Source organism: Pogona vitticeps, chromosome 13, assembly GCF_051106095.1.
Source record: "Pogona vitticeps strain Pit_001003342236 chromosome 13, PviZW2.1, whole genome shotgun sequence".
NCBI lineage: Eukaryota > Metazoa > Chordata > Lepidosauria > Squamata > Agamidae > Pogona > Pogona vitticeps.
The window spans coordinates 9,400,794-9,424,525 of NC_135795.1; the positions used below are offsets into that span (position 1 = coordinate 9,400,794).

Genomic DNA, 23,732 nt, shown 5'->3' on the forward strand with positions numbered 1-23,732 from the left:
TTGGACTCAATTCCCAGAACCCCTGACCCTTGACCAAGATGGCTAAAGCTTCTAAGCATTGGAGTCCAAGACATCTAGAGAGCCAAAAAATTTTTCCAGAAGGCCCAGTGGAGAATCGAACGCCCAACCTATGGCTCCACAGCCAAGGACCTAAGCCACTGAGCTATCCAGCCAGCCAAAGAACCCTAGGCCTATAGGCCCCAAATAAATTCAGCACCTGGGAGAGCTCCAGTAACTCAAGATTGGCACTGCCAGCCTGGAGAAATTGTAGTCATCAGCCTCTCTTGAGACAGGCTGGCCAGTTCTACCATCAGGTTTTGGGTGAATCTTCATAATAATGGTACCTTATTATGAGCTGCTCCTGTTATAATGCAAAGTACATGGGAGTGGCTTGGTCTTGAATGGACCATTAAGAGCCATTAGCTTTACAAAATCAGAGAAACCTCCTTGCCAGAGATGGAAATGGCCAGAACTGCTTTACTGATGGTGGGTGAGCACAACGGTCTGCAACTTGGGGACTGCTCTTGAATTGCGTAGTTCCGGGACACAGCCATAAAAAGGATGGGTGCTGTTCCCCCAGCATGTTGAATTTAGAACATGTACCCTTTCCTATAGACTTCAATTGTTGATATAGGGCAGAACTGGCTGCTCAAGTGGTTTAGGTCTCTGGCTGCAGACCCAGAAGCTGGGAGTTTGAGAGAAGAGCCAGCCTGGGTAGCCTTGGGCAAGCTGCACTGTCCCAGGGATCCCCCAGAAGAAGGGAATGCTAAACAACTTCTAAGTACTATCTATCTAGAAAACCTTGGAAAGTGTGGCCATAAGTCACAACTGACTTGACAGCATGCAATTATGATTAATATACAATCTCTCTCTATGTCTGTCTATCAGTCACATTTTAGACTTCTTTGGAAGTGCTGCTGATCATGTGTAAGATGTTGGCCAGGCGTTCGGTGGTGTAATTGCACCTTGTGTCATTTTCACATCAAAAATTAAAAGTTGGTCTTGGGGCCCCTTTTTTGCGATGCTTGCCCGGGTCCCAAAATGACTAGTTCCAGTTCTGCTATGGAGAATTCCTACGATCAAGGCCCGTCCCTCAAAATTTACTGCTACGCTAGAGATGAGACGTATTTGCTCTGTGGACTCGAACCCCAAGCCATGTCTCTCCCATGTTGCCTATCCCTTTTTTTTCTTCATGGGGAAGGAGATGGAGTGCATAATAAGATGGCAAGGAAGACCCCCCCCCCAGGGCCAGAGGGGGATGCTGGTCTGCCAGCTGCCAATCCTACATTCGGTGACCATATAAAAATTCAAATGGCAGACGTGCGGCTTAGGCAGAGAGGGAAAAATTCACCATAAAAGAGTCATCAGAGACAGCGTGAGGAATTTAATGCCACATGCCCTAAAGATTTATCACCCTGAGCTCCTTTTATAGCCAACCTGAATACTTCAATTATCTCTTTATGGCTGGCAGTTCCCTTAATGGGCAGGAAAGCAGTTGCTACACTTCTGGATCAGCAGAAACCACGGACAGGCCTCGTTCATCGTTCAGTTACTATGACAGGCACAAGTCAAGCCGCTGGAGAGAGATTAGTGAGCGCACAGAAGCGGCTGCTTGGCAGTGGCAAAGGTTACAGATCCGTCCTTCTGTCATTTTCTCACTTTTGCCTGAAAAATCCAGGAAATGGCTTTACACTGCAGCTTTCCAGCTGTTTAAAAGAGAGAGGGGGGGAGGGAGATATGCTTTATTTATTTGATGTTGTCTGCATTTGATCTGAATTTATTCTCCTCCTTTTTCTCAGCTGGTGGTTCTTAAGCAAGCTAATTTTCACTCTTTCTCCCATGTCTGCCAGTGCCAGTCTTCTTCTTAGGTCCACTTGTGGTCTAGTGGTTATAGCTTTCAAGGAGTGCTTGGGAGGCCTTGGTAGAAATTCCTACCCCCAGAGCTGTGAAATTCCCCAGGTGAATTTGGGCCTGTCCAATTTTTCAGCTTGACCTCACTCATAGTAACCCATAGTTACAAGCGTAACATAGGGAAGAGGAGAGCCAGAGGGTGTCTATCAACTAGCCCATATTGCCCTGGCAGCTGCAGGACCAGGGCCAGCCTGACCCAGGAAGGGCCAGGTGTGTGCAGGATCAGGCCCTGGCCTGTGTAGCAGCTGCTGGGCCACTCATGAGGCTCACCTGGAAACCTGGAGGGAAGGCCTATTTAAGGGGTGGCTCTCCTTCAAAAAACTTTCCTCAGCAACAAAGTTGGATGGATAGCTCAGTGAGTTGCATACCTAGGGTTGCCAGATACACGGGTACTAAAAGGAGGACATAGAAAAACAAAAAGGAGGACAAAGGAGGCCATATTGAATGTTTCATTTGAATCGTTCCAGATTAAACCCACAATCTATGCAATTTTATTACAATAGCTGCCAATAAATGTCTTTTAGTGAACCGACCAAGAAACAGTCATGTTAAAAAATTAAAATAAATTCAATGGAGGCTTTTTTTTCAAAATACCGGGAGTGGGCAGGCAGGTGGGGGTGGGGGAAGCCAGGGGGAAGGGGGCCCTTCCATCTCTCCCCCTCCCATCCAAAATTATAACATAAAATATACAAAAGCCTGACATTTTATCTTTGCCTGCCTGATGGAGGACATTAGGCTAAAAAGGAGGACATGTCCTCCTTTTGCCTGACATCTGGCAACCCTATGCATACCTGACTGGGAAGCCAGAGGTCAGGAGTTCAATTCTCCGCTGTTCCTCCTGCAAGAAGAGCCAGCCTGGGTGGCCTTGGGCCAGCTGCACGGTCCCATGGTTGCCCCCTAGAGGAAGGGAAGGGTAAATCACTTCTGATTACTCTCTATCTCGAAAACCTTGAAAACAGTCACTCACCATAAGTCAGAATCAACTTCATGGCATGTTGTTGTTGTTGTTGTTGTTAGGTGTCGGTGATGGTAATGATCAAGGTGTAGCTTGCTTAGCATGTGTGTGAATTCTAGTGGTTAAAACTACAGTTTACCCACCTGGCCTTGAGATTCTGTGAAGTGCGATCCAAAAACAAAGTAGCTTGTCCATGCTCTGGATGAGCCCCAGCCTGCCAACCCACTGGAGCTCGACATTAACCGTGGGTAAACATTTTCTGTTATTCTTTTCCAAAGCAGGGAGACAAGGGGAGGTGGGATGATTTAACTGTACGAGATGAAAAAAAAGGACAGAGGAATTACTTGCCCCAAAGCAGAGACTGTTGGAAGACACAAATCTCTACCGAAATGTTGCTGACGCCTTTAATTAATGTATTTTTTAGTATTCAGTTCAAGATAGATGGCTCTTTCTCGACTAGCCATTGCTCATAAGAGGACCTTTCATGACCTCTGGTCCAACCAGATCTGGACAGCTGGCTTTGGTCTTTCTCTCTCCCCCCCCACCCCTTCCTCCTGGCCTTTTTCAATTGCTTTTCTGTTTGCTTGATTTCAGACCAAAAAATATACCCTGGCGGTTCCCCCACTTCTCAGCCTCTGCAAAAGCCTTCACTCCTCATCGTCTCCTATGACAAAAAGTATGTGGAATTGGCGAAAAAGGGGGGAAATTCCTTGTCTCGCAACACTTGGAAAAGGAGAAAGAAAGAGGGGGGGAACCCACCCCACTTTGAGTCTTTCTTTCAGCAAAAGAAATGAGAGGAAAGCACATCAAGTACTTTACTGAACTGTGGCAACGGCCCAGGGAGTTCCCGAAAGAGATGGGATCACGAGGGGTTCCAGTTTCTCTTGAACCTGTTTGTTGAACCTTTTTTTTGGAGGGGGGGGGAAAATGTGTCAATAAACCAATATAGCTAATTTAAAAAGGCGCATTCAGACCTGAAACATTTTGCCAACCCCAGCTGTTCTTCCACACGAGGAAAAGGGTAAGATGGTGTCTTGACCCACAGGCCAGTTCTGTATTTTTTTTAAATCAAAGCAAAAAACTAAGAACATTTATCAGAATTTTGCAATTAATTTCACCCACGGGTGCAGCTGAGGACAGCAGAGTAATATGGAGATTATAGGGCAGAGCATACAGACTATATACAGTTCTATCGGTTTAACACCCCTCAGTATTTGTTAGTTGGGACGGCTCCCTCCTCACCCTGTCTACTGGTAGAGCTGGCCCTATTAAAAACTGCCATATTATGGGATACATGTCACGTTCCCAGGGGTTACAACAGCCGAAGTCCGATAAACCAGTCCAAGGTCAGGAATACCAAGAATGCAAAGCCGATATCCAATTACCAAACCAACTTGCAGAACGTAGTCCAAGGTCAGAGTCCAGAGTCAGGAACATGGTTCAAGGTTGTAGGAGCATGGATGCAAGCCAGGGGTTTTGACTTGTTGCTTCCACAGAATTCTTAGCTGACTAGGAGCTGTTTTTATAGCAAAACAGCTCCTTGAGCTGCTGGAAACCTTTCCATCCTTTCAATACTCAGGGCTAGTTGAACAGATATTTCTGTGGACAGCCTTCCAGTGATCCTCTGACCTTTTTGCCATAAGTCTGGCCCAAAGCTTGTCTGCTGGGGAAGGTGAATCTGGAGGCGATTCAGGTGTTTCTGATCGCTCAGCACTCTCCTCAGCCTCAGTTTACCCTTCTGGTTCCAGGTCTTCAGCTGCACTCATGACAATACAGTCCTATGAGGCAACAAGAGGAAAACCTACATTTAAGGAACAACTTTGAGAACCTGGTAAAAGCCTCGCAGAAGCTTGATTCTCCACATTAGGTTTTCATTACTGTTTTTACACCATTTCTCTGCCAGAGGAACCAAGCTGGCATAGAGGAAATGCAAGGAAACTATGAAAATGACAGCCTTGTGAAAATATTTTTAAAAAATATTCTGTATAAATGACTTCGAATTTTTAAAAAATAAGGTCAAGGTCAAAGATGTGTGTTTAACTCTCTCTTTTTTAATGTGGAGAAAGTTGTAGCTCTTGAGGTGGAAACATTCCTCGGTTGAGGAACATCCTCTGGCAGTTCTTGGCAAGCGTTCATATTTTCAGAAAGTCTTCTTTTGCAGAATGTAGTCACTGGACAGGTTTACAACAAGATGGGCGGTTTCTGAGATAGTCCATACCTATGGCCGGAATCCTGTGGAGCTGGGAAAAGAAAAGTGCAGGCAGTTGTAATTGTGAAAGGGGTTTGTGTCGTCTCACTGAGTCTCCAATATGGCCGCCAACCAGTCAATATGGTCTCCAATATGGCCGCCAACCAGTCAATATGGTCTCCAATATGGCTGCCAACCAGTCAATATGGTCTCCAATATGGCCGACAACCAGTAAATATGGTCTCCAATATGGCTGCCAACCAGCAACGCTCTGGCTGGGGTTGGTAACACAAAGGACATTGCTTGGAATTGTGCAGACGGCTTAAACAATTTTTTCCCAACAGGATTCTGGCCCAGGTTGTTTTAAGATTTTGAGTAAATTTTAGGCTTTTAAGGTCAGGTTTGAGGGTATGATCTCTCAAGGCCTCCAGCATTCTTTTACCTCCATGGCAAATGGCCTACAGCAGCTTTCCCTCAATTGACACCTACCCCCTCATGTTTTGGACTACAACTTCTAGCATTCCTAACCGTTGGGTCTGTGGGCAGAGTCTGAGGGGAGTTGAAGTCCAGAGCATACAGAGGCAACCTTGGGTCTCCCAGCATGTTTTATACCAGAGTGGACAAAGCACAGTCCACCAGATTTGGTTTGCAACCATTGTCACCTGTCATGGTTGCGAGGGCTGACAGAGAAGCACACTCTGCCTGTCCTTCAGACTTTTCTATAGGTGAGCAAGTCGCAGTACATTAAGGGTTATGGAACTGCCACCTCCTGTGTATCTGCTAAAAAGGGGAAAGAATATTGAAGGGAAAAGCAATTGACCTGGGGAGGAAGCCATGCTTTGCACGAAGATGGTCCCCCATCCAACCTCCCAGGATCTTCTGGAGATCAATTACCCACTGAAATATGCAGCAGTGAGTTGGATGACTCCTTGGGTTTGAGTAGAACAGAATAGCTTCTTATGTTCCTGGTGAAAATGCCGAATTTCACCCATACCAAATATTTCCCTATGGCAGGCAGATGTGGTGTTGACCATACAGGAGAGCAAATGTTCCCAACCACAGAATAGGCTCCAGATTGGCCACAGGGCTTCTGAACGTCCTCATCCTTGGCATTGATCTGAGAAGTTTGCTTGCAGTGCAAGAGACACTTCTCTGCCTTCCTCTTCCATCTCCTGTCCTTGATACGGTTGCCAAATCAGGTGTGATTTTACGGTGGTTGGTTTCCTGCAGACTTTATCATCTTCAGAAGGACTGAAGCTATGCTATGGTGGCCATCCCTCTGAAGCAACACAATGCAAACAGCAAAGATAGGAAAGCTTGCTTACATCTCCTTCTCAAGTTGCATCCATGCATCCTACATATGTTACCTGAGGGACCCACTCCTCTCCCCATAACACTTCAAGCTCCGTCCTTCATGCATCTGAAGTTCTTAACTCTGGATTATGTGATGATGGATTGGGTTTATGTGAATGGGCTGGATGTTACTTTGACCATTTTTGATTTGGGTCTTCCCTCTTCACCCTCTCCCTCTTCCCAAACATTACCTACAAAAGAACAGGTCCTTCAAGCTGAAAAATCTGAAAGGTGGAAAAATTCCTGGTTTCCGTGCACCAAAGTATGTGACAAGTCGGAACAGCTACACAGCACTGGGTACCACATATTAAGACATGCTGAAGTTACACTGAGGAGCCAACGTAGCCTTATTTTAAAAAGGTAAATTCTGTAAAACAGGAAATTGTTATTTGTTTGTCCTTAACGACTTGCAAACCCATTAAAACCGAACGCCATGATCTGCAGTTGGTATGTAAAGCTACCACTACGTTTATGTCTCCGACATCTCCCAAGGCTTCACCCATCTCCAAATGGTTCATCCAACTGCACGTGAGGCCCCATCCACTCCTTCTCCCTGGATTTCTGCCCCCACAAATCCAGCCATGATGGAACAAGGGTCCAGCATCTTCCATATTATTAATATATATTTTTAAATTAAGCAGTTAAAATTGCTGGTAATGTGGGTTCCAACTTTTCCACCTCCTCCAAAACAGAAACCCCCTATCAACAACGTCCTCCTCCTTGTTATATTTCCAGCTAATAGTGTTTCCAGATAAGCCTCTGCCAATGAACTAATGTGGGGGGAACGAATCATTGTTCCATGAGGCTCCTGTTATGACAACTTTCAAGCCTTCATCGGAAGGAGTGGCTGTTGTTGTTACTACTATGGCAACCCTAATCATAAGGAGCCGGGCGACGGCTTTAGACTTTTTAACCTCTGAGCACGATTATGGAAGGCCAGACATCTTTATGATTCATCTTTGTGCGTGATGTCATCTGTATCACCCAGGTGGTGGGTGAGAAAGATGATAACTGTCCGTCTGCCTGGCGTGAGTCCCTCCGTGTGTTAATATACTGTCGGCCAGATGGAAAAATCCAACTTATTTGAGCCTTATCACAAAACCTCACATCCCCCATTCCCTGTGTAAGAAGAAAATGAATTTAAATTTTTAAAAAACAGCTTTTCGTTGACGGGAGACCCTTCTTGCCCTATCCATCAAAAAGCACACATACTCGGTTCTTAAGCATTTTGCAGAATTTACTGCTGAATGATATGGTTACATTTTAAAAAGTAGCCTGCACAACCCTGTTCACCTTTAGTTTTTGAATGGCGTATTACATTTTCAACACACTTTTTCTTCCTGGAGATAATGGCCAGCGCCCACAGTGGTTGGCTGTGTTGATGGAAAGACCCAGAAGTCTAGGGCGGGCAGAACCAAGGGCAGGAACAAACCAACTTTGAAACTAATGCTTAAGCTTTAGGGTCCTAATCCTGGAGGGGCCCCAGAAGTGACTTTAACCCACATATTTTTTTTAAAAAAATTGTGATCCGTCCTGGAACCACTCCATCCAGAGATCTTCGTAGGTGTGAATGTTTGTTTGCTGCTGGTCTGCTTTGGGGTCTGTGTGTCTGTGAATGTGTATGTGGATACCTGTGTGTGTGTGTGTGTGTGTGTGTGTGTGTGTGTGTGTGAGAGAGAGAGAGAGAGAGAGAATATTCACTCTTCCCCAACACCAGTGCGCTCTCCCCACTGTACTCCACTCATTCAGTGTACATGAGACATTGAAGTAGAGGTTTATCATTGCCATCAACCCCTGGTGAGTTTCCATGGCTGGACGGGGATTTGAACCCAGGCCTCCTGAGTCCAAATCTGACACTCTGTGGGAGTTAAGATTCCCCTCTGTGCCTCCTTGACAGAGGGTGGACTTGATGATCTGTAGGGTCCCTTCCAGCTCTATGATTATTATTAGAACTGCTGGATAGCTCAGTGGTTTAAGGTTGGGAGTTCATTTCCCTAGTGGGTGCCTCCCTCTTGACAGGGTCTAGTCTTGATGATCTAGAGGGTCCCTTCTAGCACTGCAGTTCTAAGATGGCGATGATTGCACCACACTGCCCTGCACCATAGAGGGACAGGTGGGCGGAAAGGGACTTCTCGTCTTGAGGACAGATGATCCTTTTGCTTGGATTTCCTCCACAACCCCCATGCATGGTCCCTGGTAAATAAGCCCCGGGATGTTCACTGAGGCTCCTGAGTAAGCACCCCTTCCAACAACGGTGCGGATCCATCTTCTGCCCCGGATGCACCCAGTCTCCTTTGCCAGTCTGTTCTCAGTCTCCCACCCCAGCCTCAATACTATGAAAATCACCCCACTGTCCCACCCGAAAGGGCTGTTGTGCAACCAATGTGAAAGAACCTCTCAAGGGGCAATCCTGCTAGGCCTAAGAAACTGTGAGGCCAGGCAGACAGAAGCCTCTGCACCTTTCAGTGTAAAGATGAACCACAACAGTTATGAACCTCATCCATATCCTTCGGCTGAAAACAAAGTATTTTTTAAAAAAACAACGACTTTCATTTCCTTTCTCTTAACTCTAATTGAGGGAACAAGGTGTTCTGCGGTGAGTTTGACAAGGCCCTGTGAGCGTTTAAGTGGATTAACTAAAATAACACAACCCCGTGGATGAGACAATTGGCTGTAAAAAACGCACAGCCCCAAGCTTTCCTCTCCGGCTTTTCTTCGGCTTTGTGTTTTCCTTCTTTCTCTCTCGTTGGGAGGGAAGCTTCTACCGGAGTGGGGGGTTTGGTCCCACAGGTAGCGGCTGGACTGAGCATGTTCTTCCCTGCCCTCCCTCTCTGCCAACTCAATTAAAACACACAAACACAAGAAGGAAGCGCCTTTTAATAGGCCACTTTGCAAGCCCCCCAACAAAACACAAGTGGTCTTCGGAGATAGGAAGCCCAGGAAGAGATGCCCGCCTTAAAAAGGGCAGCCAGCCTTCAATCGCATACAAACTGATTTTATGTTATGTTATGCCCTCGGCTGGGGTGCAGAGTGGGACTTGTGCAATTGGCCCAAGGCTTCACAGGCTGGCTCTTCTGAGATACCTAGTAGGGAATTGAACTCCCCACCTCTGGTTCTGTAGCCAAATGCCTAACTCACTGAGCTATCCAGCCAGCGCTGATAAGAAAGGAGGCCCCCAAATTCAGCATCGTATGGAGATTGTGAATCCCAGAGACGCTAGAATCTTGAGGGTCTGAATGGAGAGGGAGAGATCTAATCCACATAGGTACAGATAAAAAGAAGTACCATATTTTCCTCCATGTATAAGACACCCCCACTTTTCTAGCCCAAAATTAAGAAATCTAAGTGGGGCTTAGCAAGTGGAGGAGAAAGCAGGGATCAAAACCCAACAGGATCGCTTTGATCCCTGCTTTCCCCTCCACTTGTTTTTGTTCTCTCCTCGGCTTGCTTCCGTGTATAAGATGACCCTCAATTTTTAGTCTAAAGATTTTTAGATAAAAGTATACTCTTATACATGGCAAAATAGGGTATCTTTTTGAGCCATGGTAAATCAGGGGGACTCCGTGCCACAAGGTGTGAAGGCTGCCTATGTGGATGGCTTTAAACGAGAGGTAAATTCATGGAGGTTATGGCCGTCTTAGTGGCTACTGACTGAGGTTGCCGGAACTGGCTGAATGGCTGAGTGACGTGGCTACCTGGCTACACAGCCAGAGGTTAGCAGTTTGGTTCAAACTGCACCTCCCAAGCGAAAAGCCAGCCCGGGTAGCCTTGGGCCAGGTTTGCACACCTGGTCTCATGCTGGTTGCAAGGTCAGGTGTGTGACCCGCCACAGGATGAACCACAGAGTGGGGAGGGGAGCTGCCAACGGGGGGAATCGGATGTGGCCTTGCCCTGCAGAGCGTTGAACGTGGCAACAGGATCGTGGCACTAGAAATCAGCCATTGCCCAGATGTGCTTTCTACCCATCCTTGGTGTGTACAGACTGACACTGGCTCTCCAAAATGTTAGGATGGTTGGAGGGGCTGCCAACTCAAAAGTTCCATAATTTTTGGAATCCAGAGATGCCCCGGTTTGATCCTTGGACTTTCTTCTCTCCAAGCGGTCTTCTGTGGCTAAGCTTTTGGTCCGAAAAGGATTCGGGGAATGGTCTGAAGCCCCATGCATGGGTATGGAAAATTCTGAGCTGGGAATGAGATCTATGTTGTTTTGGCTCCTCAGCTTTTGAGCATCTGCTTTTCCACATCTGGCGCTCTGCTGTGATTTAACCTGCTGGCCTGCTCCCAAGGAGTCTTGAATGCCACTGGTGGTGGTGGTGGGGGGAACCCAACTTATTTCTTCTTAGAATGTAGAATTCGAAAAAAGCATGATGCTGCAGGCAAAGTGAATGTAGTCGGTCGCAGCCACACTTTCTTAAAGTGGGCCTTTTCCCTTCCTAGCTCTGAGCCTCCTCACCTGAAAACGAACCCTCTCCCTCCCTCGGGGAGAGTGGGCTTTAAAATGACTCCGGTTGCTGAGATGATGAGCAGGGCCAGCTTCACGACAGGTGGGGAGGCCTGGAAGACCTCAGCTGGCCTATAGGTTCCCCATTCCTTACTATCAGGCTATGGCAACCTACAAAAATCCTTCATACACTTGTCTTTGATTAACAGATAAACACCAATAGGACATCATGCCAGAATCCAATTTACATACGCTGTCTTGCAAAACTAGATTTTGGCCTAAGATGATACTATGTGTGTTGGGGGAGGATAGAGAAAGGAGTGGCCCTCTAGATCTTGCTGAACTGCAATTCCCATCATCCAAAGACTAGTAGAACTAATGGTGGTGGAGGCTGGGACTTCCTTCCAGCAACATACACACATCCATGGGTTTAAGCAACAGGGAGCCAGCTTTAACAGAAAGATCAGGAAAAAAAGATCTTAACTGTTAGAGCAGTACGATGATGGAACCCATGACTTCAGGAGGTAGTGAGCTGTTGAAAACCGGAGGTCTTCGAGGAAAATTGGACCACGATTGGCCAGATCTGCTCTGCTTTGGATTCCTGCCTTGAGCAGGGGGTTCAGCTCAATGGGGTTAAGCTTAGAGGCCCCTTCCAACTCCATTATTTTATGATTCTATGAGTATCTGGAGGGCCACATATTCTTTGCCCTTTCTCTCAATGACTGGATGCATACCATATTTTTCGCCCCATAAGATGCACCTTTCCATAAGACACACCAATTTTTTAGGAGAAGAAAACAGGAAAATATAATCTGTTTTCTTCGCTCCATAAGACGCACAGACTTTCCACCGCCCTGTTTTGTGGGGAAAAAAGTGCGTCTTATGGTGCGAAAAATACGGTAAGTCCCAACATGCTCTGTTTCAAACAAGGCATTCACTCCCTTGCATATTAATAAGCTGGCACTTGCCATCCAGGTTTAAGTCCTTGCATTAATGTAATTCACGTTTTAAATCAGCAGTCCCGTTCATCACCCTCTTTAGTCAATGTTAAGGCCTGTTAATTGATTATCATAACTTGTGCACATTTAACTAACAGCACATTTCTATGCATATTTATATGGAATTAAGTCCCTCTTTCAGTCAAGGGCTTACATTCCCATGCTAGGGAGTAGAGAATGATATCCAAAGCATTGCTGCTTTGCCTGAGATGATATTCTTTTACTGCCGGTCTGTAATATAAAAACTCAAACAATTTAGTAGTCAATCCAAAATTCAACCCAATGGCCCCTACTGGTGCTCATTAAACCTCCCTTGAACAAGTTTCTAGTCCTCAAGGTGGTAGAGAAACTGGACCTCATGGGATGGGGAATAAAAAAGCAGGATTTCCTACCTGCTCAGACTTGGCTGGTGTTTGGGAACTAGAAAAAAAATAGTATGGCAGAGGATGCTGAAAGCAAGCAAGCAAATCTGTGAGGCGCTGTTCATGTTGCATAATTTATATCAACTGCAGAATGCAGCTTCTTCTGAACTGCTCTGCAGGATCACAGGAAGAAATGTTTCCCCGCCCTGACACTTGAAATCGATATGCACCAATGTATACATTACCATTAAACTCTTTATCGTTCTGCGCTGTTGGCACGAATACAAAACGTTGTTCACACATATACAGCGCTGTAGCGCTGTGTTTGGAAGCCACGTCCATGATTTCACACATCGGAAGGTACATGGATTTGGGGGACCTCTAAACATATATACTGGACGCCCAATGTGGTGTAGTGGGTAGATCGATGGACCAGAACTCCGGAGTTAGATTGATTTTAAAACGATTTATAGAAAGGGTAGCTCCAACTGAGCGGACAATATGCCTTGTGTATTTTTTTTAAAAAAAAACTTTAGGCATCATCATAGAAGAAGCATTTTGCATTTCCTCTTACACAACAGTAAGCAGCCATCAGCGAAGCAAAATAAAGGCAACAGGAGAGAAGGATACACCAAATCTCGCAGTGCCCTAGAAGTAGGTGATGGATGTAACAGAATCACTAGCCTCCATACAGCATAGATATATAGACAAAACTCCAAGCACCCAAATAGCTGTGTATATTTTAAAAAAAATTACCTTGGAATACAAATTTACCTTGGAATAATTCCTACATAGCTGGCTGGATAGTTTGGTGGTTTGGGTTATCTGGCGGTGGAGCAGCCATTGTGAATACAGCCAGCCTGGGGGGCCTTGGGCCAGCTGCACAATCCCAGGGCGCCCCTTAGAGGAAGAGAAGGGGAAACCACTTCTGAGTAATCTGTACCTGGAAAATCGTGAGAAGGGTCACCGTAAGGCAGAATGGACTTGACGGAACGTGGTTATTTTGCTGGCTGGATTGCTCAGTGGAGCCAGAGTTTGGGACCTGGATTCCCCACTGCACCTCCTGGAAGTATAGCCAGCCTGTGAGGCCTTGGGCAAGCTGTGCAGTCCCCAGGGCGCCCCCCAGAAGAAAGGCAAGGCAAACTACTTCTGAGTATTCTCTCCTGGAAAGGGTGCCCATAAATCTGAATTAACTTGACTGCACGCGATGCTCAAATCCTATGTATTTCAATGACCACTCTATTGATCCACATGTCAATTTATTGAGATTTGCATCAGTTAAAACCCATTGAACTAACACTTGCAGCCTTGTTGACAATAAAATAAACCCACAGCCTTACTAACGATAAAACAAATGTATTTCTTTTTGTCTGGCAAAGGAAAGAAGGGATATACCTCTGTGGTTAATTATCTGTACTGCGGAAACTGGCATTTCTGTCTGGGGCAGAGTGGACAGGTAACAGGTCTCACCTGGACAAGGAAATGAAAAACAGCTCTCGAGAAAATGCTGAAATATTAATCTTTAACAGGCTGGTGTAGAAGTGAAGGGGGGGAGGTTTGCCTCCATTGAGTTGAGTAAACTCTGGCTGGGTTCTTAGCTCCCAGAAACCAAGGAGGGGCTGAGTCAATACAAGATGGGTTTAATAGGTAACTCAGAGGGTGGGGTGTTGACTTTGAACTCTTTCTAGCCATGCCCCAACCCAAAGTCTACAGGACACCCAAGGAAAGGTAGCAACAAACACAGAAAACGTCTATTCAGAGTAAGGGGGAACACCCTGTCCTCGAAACCCCAGAGCCTAATAGATAGGTTGGAGGAAAACGTGTCCCATTGGGTTTCAGCCCTATGGAGGAAACGTTCATTAAGTAACCAAATGAGCTTATTGCTATTTGTTACACGGGTAGAACTTTGCATGCAGGCAAGTAGTATACATTGGCTAGAAACCTACTGGTGATTGCGTAGGGTCGGTGTGATTTTTGGGGCTACTTGCAGCTAATTGATAAAGCATCAAGGTAGCTTTGCTTGCACACCGTGGTGCAGCTGAGATGCGTGCGATTAAGTTGCCTCGGACTTACGGGGACCCTATGAATAAGTGCTCTTCAAAGCTGTCCTCAATAGCCCTGCACAGCTCTTGTAGACTCAAACCTGTGGCTTCCTTTAGGGAGACAGTCCGTCTCATGCTTGGCCTTCCTCTTTTCCTGCTGCCTTTCACCTTTGCCAATATTGTTCCCCCCCCCCCCCCCCGTGAATCTCATCTTCTTATGATGTGCCCAAAGGACAGCCTCCGTTTCAACACTTTGGCCTCTGGAGATAATTCAAGCTTGATTTGATCTAGGAAGACCCACTTGTTCACTCTTCTCTGCTAACCCTTCCCTGACATCCAGATGTTCTTATCACTCTGGGATCCTTAAGACATGGAGTTTTTTTAAAATCTTATACCTCCAGTCTCCGCCTCTCCGTTTGACTTATGGGTCTTCCATCTGTCATACCTTCTCCATTCTTCTTCCCAAGAACATTGACAGCTGGAGCATTGGATTTCCCCTTTACACTGGTCTCTCCCCGCCCCCCTCTAAAAATGACTCAGTAAGCTGGGGCATGACAATTAGCCGCAATTAGCCACTGCAAGTTATGCACGCAAACACTTCACTCAGCTGGCCATTCTGTTTTCAGAACATGTGCCCAAATGTCATAGCATTCTTGCAAGCGCAGACATGAAAGATGGGCGAAGCAGGCAGGTCTGCCCACCCAAGAGGTCCTTCTGATCTTCTTCAGCAGAACAGAAACTGACTGATCCTTGATCACCACGCCAGTCTTGTGCTTCATTGTTATCCAGCCGTGTGTTAAGAGGTCTGTCTGTTATGTGCTTGTTGAGTTTCATCTGACTTATGGTAACGTTCATAGGGTTTCCATGGCCTGTGAGATGTTTAAGATGTAGCTCTACTAATGCCACCTTCTAGCGAATTTCCACGGTTTAGGATTGGAAACCCTCAAATGTCACTCTACCTTTGAATTACTCTCCCTTTATTGGACCGCTAAAATATCATACAAAAGAAGTCTGCAAGACTTTTGTTTCGGGCTGGTGGCTGCAAAGTTTGAGTTTTGGGAAGAGCATATCCCCCAACTCTTAGAGGTTGAAGCTGCAGGATCTATAGTTAAAGGTCCACCAAAGAATCTCAGCCTGGGGTGTGATGGCATCATGTTTTATCTTAGGGCAGTGGTCCCCAACCTTGGGCCTCCAGATGTTCTTAGACTTCAAATCCCAGAATTCCTGGCCAGCAGGGGTGGTGGTGAAGGCTTATGGGAGTTGTAGTCCAAGAACATCTGGATGCCCAAGGCTGGGGACCACTGCCTTAGGGGACATAAAATGGTTTGCCTTTTTTCATCTATGTAGGCGATGGCTTGCCACTCCCTTGGGGAACTATCCGTGGCTCCTGCGCTATCTTGGAGCAGAAGCGCCAAGCAACATGGCAACCTTTCATGATCCTATACCCATTTAGTCAGGATTCAGTCTTACTGTATTCACTAAGCACATATAAGATTGAAAAGACTAGGTTTACTCTAGTTGGGTCTAATAATGCATTTAGAGCACCGCCACCGCTACATATTAACATGTATATATTATTTGGGAGGAAGAATCCTGTTACTCTGTTGCAACAACAATAACCAGCATCCTGTGGCAGTCCTCCGATCAGGCAGAAATCCTACTGTTGATCAGGCTGTGTGCTCAGATCCCTTATGCACTTTCCCTTACCCAAGTGTAAGCTTATAGCCAGCATTTTTTATTTGGTATCACCTTTGGGAGATTTCATCCAGCATGACTGATATCGACACGCGGGGAACATCTGCCTGCTGGACAGCTCCGTGCTTTAGCTCTCTGGCTGCAGAGCCAAAGGTTGGGAGTTTGATTCCCCCCACTGTTCTTCCCTGATGGGGGGTGGACTGGATGATCCACAGGGTCCCTTCCATCTCTCCAGTTCTAAGATTATCCCAGATCTACATTTCTGCTCTCTGACCAATGAGTGCCAGTGTGGCCTAGTGAATGGAGGGACCAACTAGGACTCAGAAGACCTGGGTTCGAATCCCAGCTCTGCCCTTGGGGAGCACAGCTGTTGGCACTGTTAAAAGTGCTCCTTGCCCATCCCCACCCGCTTTGAAAGCCCTTTTTGGGTGGCCTTAAGTGGGATGTGACTTGACAGCAGAACAGCGACTCTCTGGTTAAGACCAGCACACAGATAACAGGTTCCTCCCTCCCTCCCTCTCTCTCTCCCCCCCCCCCTCTCTCACACACACAGTGCAAATCAGCTGTTCCTGAGAAGGGTGGGAAGGACAACACGTCTGCTGGATCTTTGCAATCATGGCGAGCCCCATCATCTTACACAAGGTGGATTGCTTGAGGTTAAACGACGGCGCGGAGGGGGGGGGGATGCGAGATCTACGCAGTAGCTTCGCTGGCTGTTGATCCCTCCTCTCCCTCCTCCTCCTCCTCTCCCCCCTCCCGGGCCGGTGCCGCATAGAAGAAGGATCCCGCACACGCGTTTCACGCCTTCCAAGAGAGTTGGGGGGGGCCCGGAGAGCTGAGAATATTGGGGTCCCCTCCTTGGTCTTTAGCTCCTGTCTCTCTCCCTTCCTGGCTGAGCTTGGCACGGTGTTTTTTTTCCCCCTCCCGGAAGGGCGGCGTACTTGCGTGCCCACGTCTCGTGTGTATGCGCACCTTGGCGTGGTGCGGGTCGGCTTGTTAATTTATTTCTCCCACCCCCCTCCAATGCAGTACGAAACGCCCAGCAGGCCGGCCTTGCCTCTCTGCTCTTGCCAGAGGAAAAAGCCAGCCTTAAAAAAAAAAAGGGAGAAGAAATAAAATCAGTTTTGAAAACATTTGGGGCCGCCTGCTGGGAGGAGACCAAGGGTGCGCCCGGGGTAGGGTTTGGGTGTGGGGAGGAGAGGATCGCTGAGCAAGGAAGGCAGAGAGGAGGTGCCTAACGGGCTGGGACGCAAGGGCTGACCCACACCCCCCCTGCACCCCCGGCTCCCACCCCTGGGCGCACCCCCTGCCTCTCCCGAGACGCGCCTCCCCTGCGAATCGCGGCCGACTCCTCAAGAAGAGTTTGCACTGCCCAGACACCCCCTTCTCCCCTACGCGCACATACACACATACCTTCCCCAGACCCCCCCCCCAAATCCTGCTCCAAGCTCACGAAGCCTGCTTTCTTAAGGTGTGTGTGCTGGGTGTGTGTGTGTGTGTGTGCAAGAAGAGGCTGAAATCCTGCACAACGCTTCAAGACGATCTGATTCCATGGATGCGTGTACCTAGCGAGGCACGCGCGCGCGCGCGCACACACACACAGGCGTCTTGCCAAGCGGCGGCTCGACTTCCTTAAAAAGAAAATAAAAACGCAATAAAATCAGTCAGCTTCCTTCCCTTCTCCCCCCCCTTTTTTTTTAAACGAAGCTTTTCTGCAAAAATGTAAAAAAAAAAAATTGGAGAGGGTGGCCAAGCACAGCGCCTTTTCCCTCTTGCAAAGGGGAGAGCAGGCGGCACGGCGGGAGATCGATTAGGGCGCACGGATTTCCCAGCGCACACCCTCCTCCCGCAATACGTGTGAACGCTCCCCTGCCCCGTGCAAAGAGAGGGGTGTGTGTGTGCGCGCGCGCGCCTTGGGAAGGGCGCGCGTTTCTTTTTTGCAACTGATTTCATTTGAGTTGCGTTTGTAATTTTTATTTTATTGTTTTTTTCATTTCAAATCCTCCCCCCCCCCCAAAAAAAATCTCCTCTCCAGCTCGGCTCGGCTTTTCCCGGCAGGGTAGGTGGGTGGGTATTTAGAAAGAGAGAGAGAGAGAGAGGAGGGGACTGGTAAGTCACTGCGTGTCTGGAAGGGGGCGAGCTGTCTCCAGACAGGTGATGGGCGTTTCGAGGCGGCCTGCTCGGCGGCGGCGGCGGCGGCTGCGGCGGCGGCGGCTGCCGCCTCTCCTCCTTGGGTTTCACTTCGCCCTGATCTAAGCAAATATGCAGAAGTACCGGCTAGGCTAGTCGGGCTGCGCCAACGGAGGCAGCGCGCAGGCGGAGAGGCACCGGCAGCCAGCTGCGCGCACCCCCCCCGCCCCTCTTGGCGCTGTTCTTTTTTTTTAATTCCCTCCTTATTATTTTTTTCCCCTTTTCTTTTTCCCTCCCCCTTGGAATAGAGAAAGAGGGAGAAGGAAGCGGGGAGGAAAAAAAAAATAAAATCAAGGCGATCTCTCCACCTTTTTCCTTTCCCGGTTGCGCTTCTCCAGGGACCCCCGGGCGCGCCAAGAAGAGCCCTCTCCGTCTCCAAGCAAGCCCGCTCCGATCGCCTTCCCCGGATCCTTGGCCATGGCTAAAGAGTAGATTGCGGAGGACGGATCTTGGGAGCCGAGCGCCGCGCCCAGTGTGCCCAGATCCCAGGCGATCGCGCCCTCCCTTCCCCAAAATACCGGACCCCCCCCCTTCCCTTCTTTCCAGACGCACCGGCGGCGGCGGCACGGCTTGGCCCTCTTCGGGAGGGATGGTTCTGCCTCTCCCAGCTCCTGGAGGCGGGCTGGGGCTCCTCCTTCGCGGCCCCGTCGTCGAAGCGTCTGCCAGGCTCGGGTGCTCGAGACCGCGATGAGGACCTGGGCAGGATTTTGGCTCATAGGCGTTTGCTCCTTGGCTTTCGTGGCGGCGGAGGTAAGGCGGGCGCCTGGCGTGGGGAAGGACGGACGCGTGTCTGCCGGAACGGGGCTTGGCAGGAGAGCGGGGGGGGGGTAGTAAAAGAAGGGAGAATATCCGATCCGGGAGAGAAATCAGGCAGTGGGGCATCTTATTTTCCCCTCTGAACTATTTCTGTAGTTTTTATTTTTTTTGCATCTGGACATGACAGGTGGGATTCCTTCCCCCCCCTTCGTTTTCCCCTGTTTGCTTTTTTTTTTCCCTTCTTTTTTTGGGGAGCAATATTTTCTCTCTCCTCCACCCCTTCCCCCGGCAACATCCCGATCTGCTTCTCTAACGAGAAAAATCGAGATTTTTTAACAAAATCCCCAGCCTGGAAGAAGGAGAAAAAAAAAGATGCATTGGGGGTGGGTGGGTGGGCGAGCGGAAAAGAGGCAGAGAATTGCAAGCAAAAATGTGCTTGCAATTTCCCCCTCCCCTTCAAAATAATAAATAAATCAATCCATCGCGAAGTGGGGTCGATGTTGCTTTAGTTTTCCTTCCTCCCAGGAGGATAAAAAAATCCTGTGAAGTCCTTCTGCAAGCCTGAGTCTTCTTTTTTTTAAGTGAGGCTCGCTATGGGCAGGCTGCCTGCTCCCGGCACCCTTCTTTTTGCTCTCTCCCGGTGTGAACGTGAGGACACGCGTGTCGACGTCCGGCCGTGGGAACGCGTGACGAGGCTGCGTTGGGCCGGCCGGCAAAGGCGAGCGGGGGGGGGGGAGGCTGGGGTGGCGGAAAGCGCCGAGAAGCCGAGGGATTTCATCGCGCCCTGTCCTGTTAATGAGAAACGAGTGCGAAACTGCTAAAATAGAATAAGGAAGCAATTAAAATAGTGGGTTTTCTAATTGAGCTCGGATCGGTGCTTCGGCGTTCCGGAGGGAGAGGCCCTTGATCCGCCGCCACTTTCGGAATGCGCTCCAATTTTCCACATCATAATAATAATAATAATAATAATAATAATAATAATAATAATAATAATAATAATAATAATAATAATAATAATAATAATAATAATAATAATAATACTCTTTCCCTCTGCCTTTCCCCTACTAGAACCAGGCACGTTGACTCAGCAACGTTGCCAGTTGCTCCTCCGGAGTAAAATCTGCTTGTGCAGGATCATAGCCTTTTTTTGGAGTGGGTGGGTGGGTCGGTGGGTGAGCATGGAGAGGGCAGGCCCCCCTAGAAGTGGCCAGATCAAACAGAGGGTGAATTCCTCTCCTGTCTTATTCCTTCTCTCCACCTTTCCAAAACCTGAGGATTATTACAGGTGTCCATTTCCTGTTTGGGGGGGGGTGTCTTGAGAATTCAGTGACCCCTTGGAATTTGGTTGTAGTACTGTAGTTGTTATTATTATTATTATTTTAGAGATTGCATGGTTTGTGGGCACAGGATCTTCTGTTGGAAGCTGGCATGCAAGCTTCTCCTGCAGGTTTCCGGCATGGAAGACCTGCTAAGGTGGGCTTGGTCGTGGGGCTTTGCCACTAGAACCCATACCTGTCCTCCCTTCCCCCCCAAGACAGATCTGGGAGATGTGGGGCCAAGGGAGACCACACGGGGAAGTTCACTCGTACGTGGACACCCTAAGAGCCTCCAACTTTGAAGTTTTCCTGCTGCTGTAAAGATTTGCTCGGAGGAACCTGCCTTTACTTAGAAATTATTTATTACGTGGAAATAGCATGTGACCCTGTGTGTGTTCCCCCCTCTCTCACACACTCACATTTATTTATTTATTTATTTATTTATTTATTTATTTATTTATTTATTTATTTATTTGCCTCTTTCTCTCCTGCCCATCTGCCGAAGGCCCCTCGTTGGGGGGCGGTTTACAGCATACAAATCCTACCATGACAGAGCTGTTCTGAGTCCAGGGGAGGACCGACTGGGCTCAGCACCCTTACAGGATCCCAGTTGGGCTGGCCCATGTCCACTGGGTCTTGTTTCCTGCTGCTGGTTTCAATTTTTTTTAGTTTTACTCTCTCTCTCTCTCTTTTAAAACAACAACAACAAAAAAAGCACAGGGACCCAGCAACAGTCTTCTCAATACAGCCCAGTTTTAAACCGGCTTCCTCGGAAGTCAGCCCCATCTATGTGGCATGAGCTTTACTCCTGAGTAAATGTGCATGGAAGGCCAACTGAGCAGGTTTTCTTTTTTCTTTTTAAATACTATTTACTCCATAGGCAGGATCTGCCCAAATCACAGACAATATGCCTTTAAAACAGTATATTTCTCTCCTGCTCCCCACCCCCCTTTTCCCATTGTACTTTCAGAACATCTTAGAAATGGAGGAAGGAAGATAATTGTGGGGGGGGGACACATGCATCCAGCCCACCCACATTTCCTTAGAAACACTCTCCCTACGAGGAAGAGGGTGGTTGGCCTTTGGTGTTTCCTTGACAAGGGGGGAACCTGCCAGCATGCAGAGGCAACTTTACAAGGATTTGTATGGTCTGTTACATAGTTGGATGCCACATTGAGGGTTTTTTTTTTTTGGAGGGGTGGGATTTGGGGTCCCCCCCCCCCCAGTTTGGGGTGGAAGAGGGAGAGACGGATGGGCAAGCCTCCGTGCCAAGCTTTTGCCAGCGATGCAGCAGACTGAAAAGGTGGCTTTGCATGGAAGGTGACTGACCCGGTTCTGTCTCTTCTCTGTCTCTTTTCTTGGAAAACAAGGAAGCCGAAATCCCTCAAGAGGTGATCGAAAGACTGGCTCACAGTGAAATCCACAGCATTCGGGACCTCCAGCGCCTCCTGGAGATTGACTCCGTAGGTAAATTATTGCCATGCTTTTCTACTTTCGGAAAAAAAACCTTGGTGATGATGAGGAGGAGGACGGCAGATGCAAAAAAAGGAAAGACTTCTGCTTTAGGGAGTGGCGAGTTATTTTTAAAGCACGGGGTGTGGGGAAGGCCAGGAGCTTGGCAGAAGTCAGTTTTCAGAACGGCATCGAGGCTGCAGGCGTTTCAATCCACTCCTCATCTGCTATGGGTCGCATGGCGGCCGCATAGCCCGGAGGTCAGCTTGCAGGGCGCGGGCGGCTGAGCGAGGCATTTTTCTGAGCGACTGAGAACATTTCGGCCTCTGAACCCCGAGCCTAACGTGACAGAGCCTTGGGCATTCCCGTAAGGCCTGTGTTCTTATGGCTGTGCTTTGAAACGGCACCCGGGGTGTAAGGGTTGGAATGGGGTCAGGACGAGTGAGCATTCGTCCTGGGTACTTGGTGTCCCACCAGCAGTCGATCAGTTCAAGCCTGGTCCCTCCGGCTGTTGGAATTCAGTACTATACACTGCCTCTGAACCTGGAGGCTCTATCAAACGGTCAGGTGACGGCTCTATGTGCTGGATCAGACCAAGCATGGGAGTGCTTCTGAAATGTCCACCAAATAATCTTCATTGGGCTTGCCATCCAGTGCCTGGATGGATTCTTGTTTTAAGAGATAGAGCCGAGTGCGAAACGTGAGAACTGCACAGTATTTGATCAATTTTTACGTGTGACGCTTCTGTTTTGGCTCTCAGTAACCGAATCACTGCATAACATGACTTTGAATTCTTCATTTGGATGTAGAAGAGACGTGGTTTATACTCGCCGTTGGGGTTCAGAGTCATGAGGAGGAGCAATTCCATTGATATCCCCATTTTATGGGCAGAGAACTGAGGCAGAGACTCAAGGCCACTGAGGATGTCTGGAGATGTTTGAATTTGAACTCAGGATTTCAGGAAGACCTTTTATCTGGGGGCTAAGCCGTTGCCTGCTTCTGATCGGTTAATCTTAGTGCTGCTCCACACATGCTGTCGTTTGGTCTTCCTGATGAGAAGTCAGGTTGTTATCCTAGAGGTTCTTTACATGGGTGTAAGTGTTGTCGAACTCACTAGGACTTGCTTTTGAGTATACATATACAAGCTTGCTCTGTCCGCAGCAGAGACTAGTGTGCTAAATCTCCTGCCTTTGGGTTCAGCTGAAGAGTATTGTCCTTGCGTAGAACTGACGTGGAAATTTGGGTTGCCGTTTTCTCTCCGGGATGACCAGTTTCACAGGTGCAACGTTGGTTGCTTGGTGTCGTGACCATCAAGCGATGATTGTGCATGTTTTCCCTGTTGAATTTCAGAGATCGCAGCCAAACATTGATGGAGATATTTTTCCCCCCCTCTCTCTGTGGTGTTTTGTGAATACAAAACTGAGATGTTTGGATATTGGATTTCTGGCTGGCTGCTTTTTGTAAGAGAGTATCCGTATTTCAAAATCTAACCGCTTCACAAAATAGATGCAGGTTCCAGATATCCTCCTATCCTTCCAAGCCTGTGGGCTACAAAATACCCTATTTTAAGCCTCCAGATCGCTTCTTAGAAATCCATTCTTGTTTCTGGATGTGACATTATAGTTTGGTCATATTTGTATCTTTTTTTTATTTCCAAAGAAATTTCTCTTAACCAGTAAAAATTCCCATCGTTTGGCCTGTAATTTATGCCACCCTGCTGTTAATCTTTAAGATCCACTGCCCCTGGGGTCATTTTATTACAAATATTCCACATGGTGTTTATGAATGAAGTCATGTCTCTACAAGATGGTGGTTGAGTTGTGTTTTTTTTTTAAGTGAAAGAAAAATAAACTCTTTCCTTTCCACTTTAACCAGAAGGCTTTTCTTGTTGAGCTTTCAAACAATCAACATTCACTTATTTAAAGGGGGGGGGGAATAGCCCAAGGTTATTTTCTGCATCATTAGGACGACGTGCAGTTTACTAATATTTCTGCACTGCAATAGACCAATCCTGTTATTATATTTGATCTCATACAGTTGTCAGCTTTGAATCCAAGCAGATTCGTAATGATGC

At 47.7% G+C, this 23,732-nt stretch overlaps 1 protein-coding gene and 1 long non-coding RNA gene across 2 annotated transcripts in view; one reads left to right on the forward strand and one right to left on the reverse strand.

The window, feature by feature from the left end:
* Nucleotides 1-3,895: 3,895 nt before the first annotated feature.
* LOC144584722 (uncharacterized) lies at nt 3,896-13,152 on the reverse strand. Its single transcript, XR_013539153.1, has 2 exons — nt 12,982-13,152; nt 3,896-4,644 (listed from the first exon to the last, which is right to left on the reverse strand). It is a non-coding gene; the product is annotated as an uncharacterized LOC144584722 (long non-coding RNA).
* Nucleotides 13,153-18,668: 5,516 nt separating this feature from the next.
* The window catches only part of PDGFA (platelet derived growth factor subunit A), a 54,367-nt gene continuing 49,303 nt past the window's right edge, over nt 18,669-23,732 (forward strand). The window contains exons 1-2 of the mRNA XM_020813996.3: nt 18,669-18,884; nt 21,577-21,673. Of these exons, the coding sequence (XP_020669655.1) occupies nt 18,822-18,884; nt 21,577-21,673 (160 nt within the window). The 5' untranslated portion in view covers nt 18,669-18,821. The remainder of the gene's footprint in view (nt 18,885-21,576; nt 21,674-23,732) is intronic.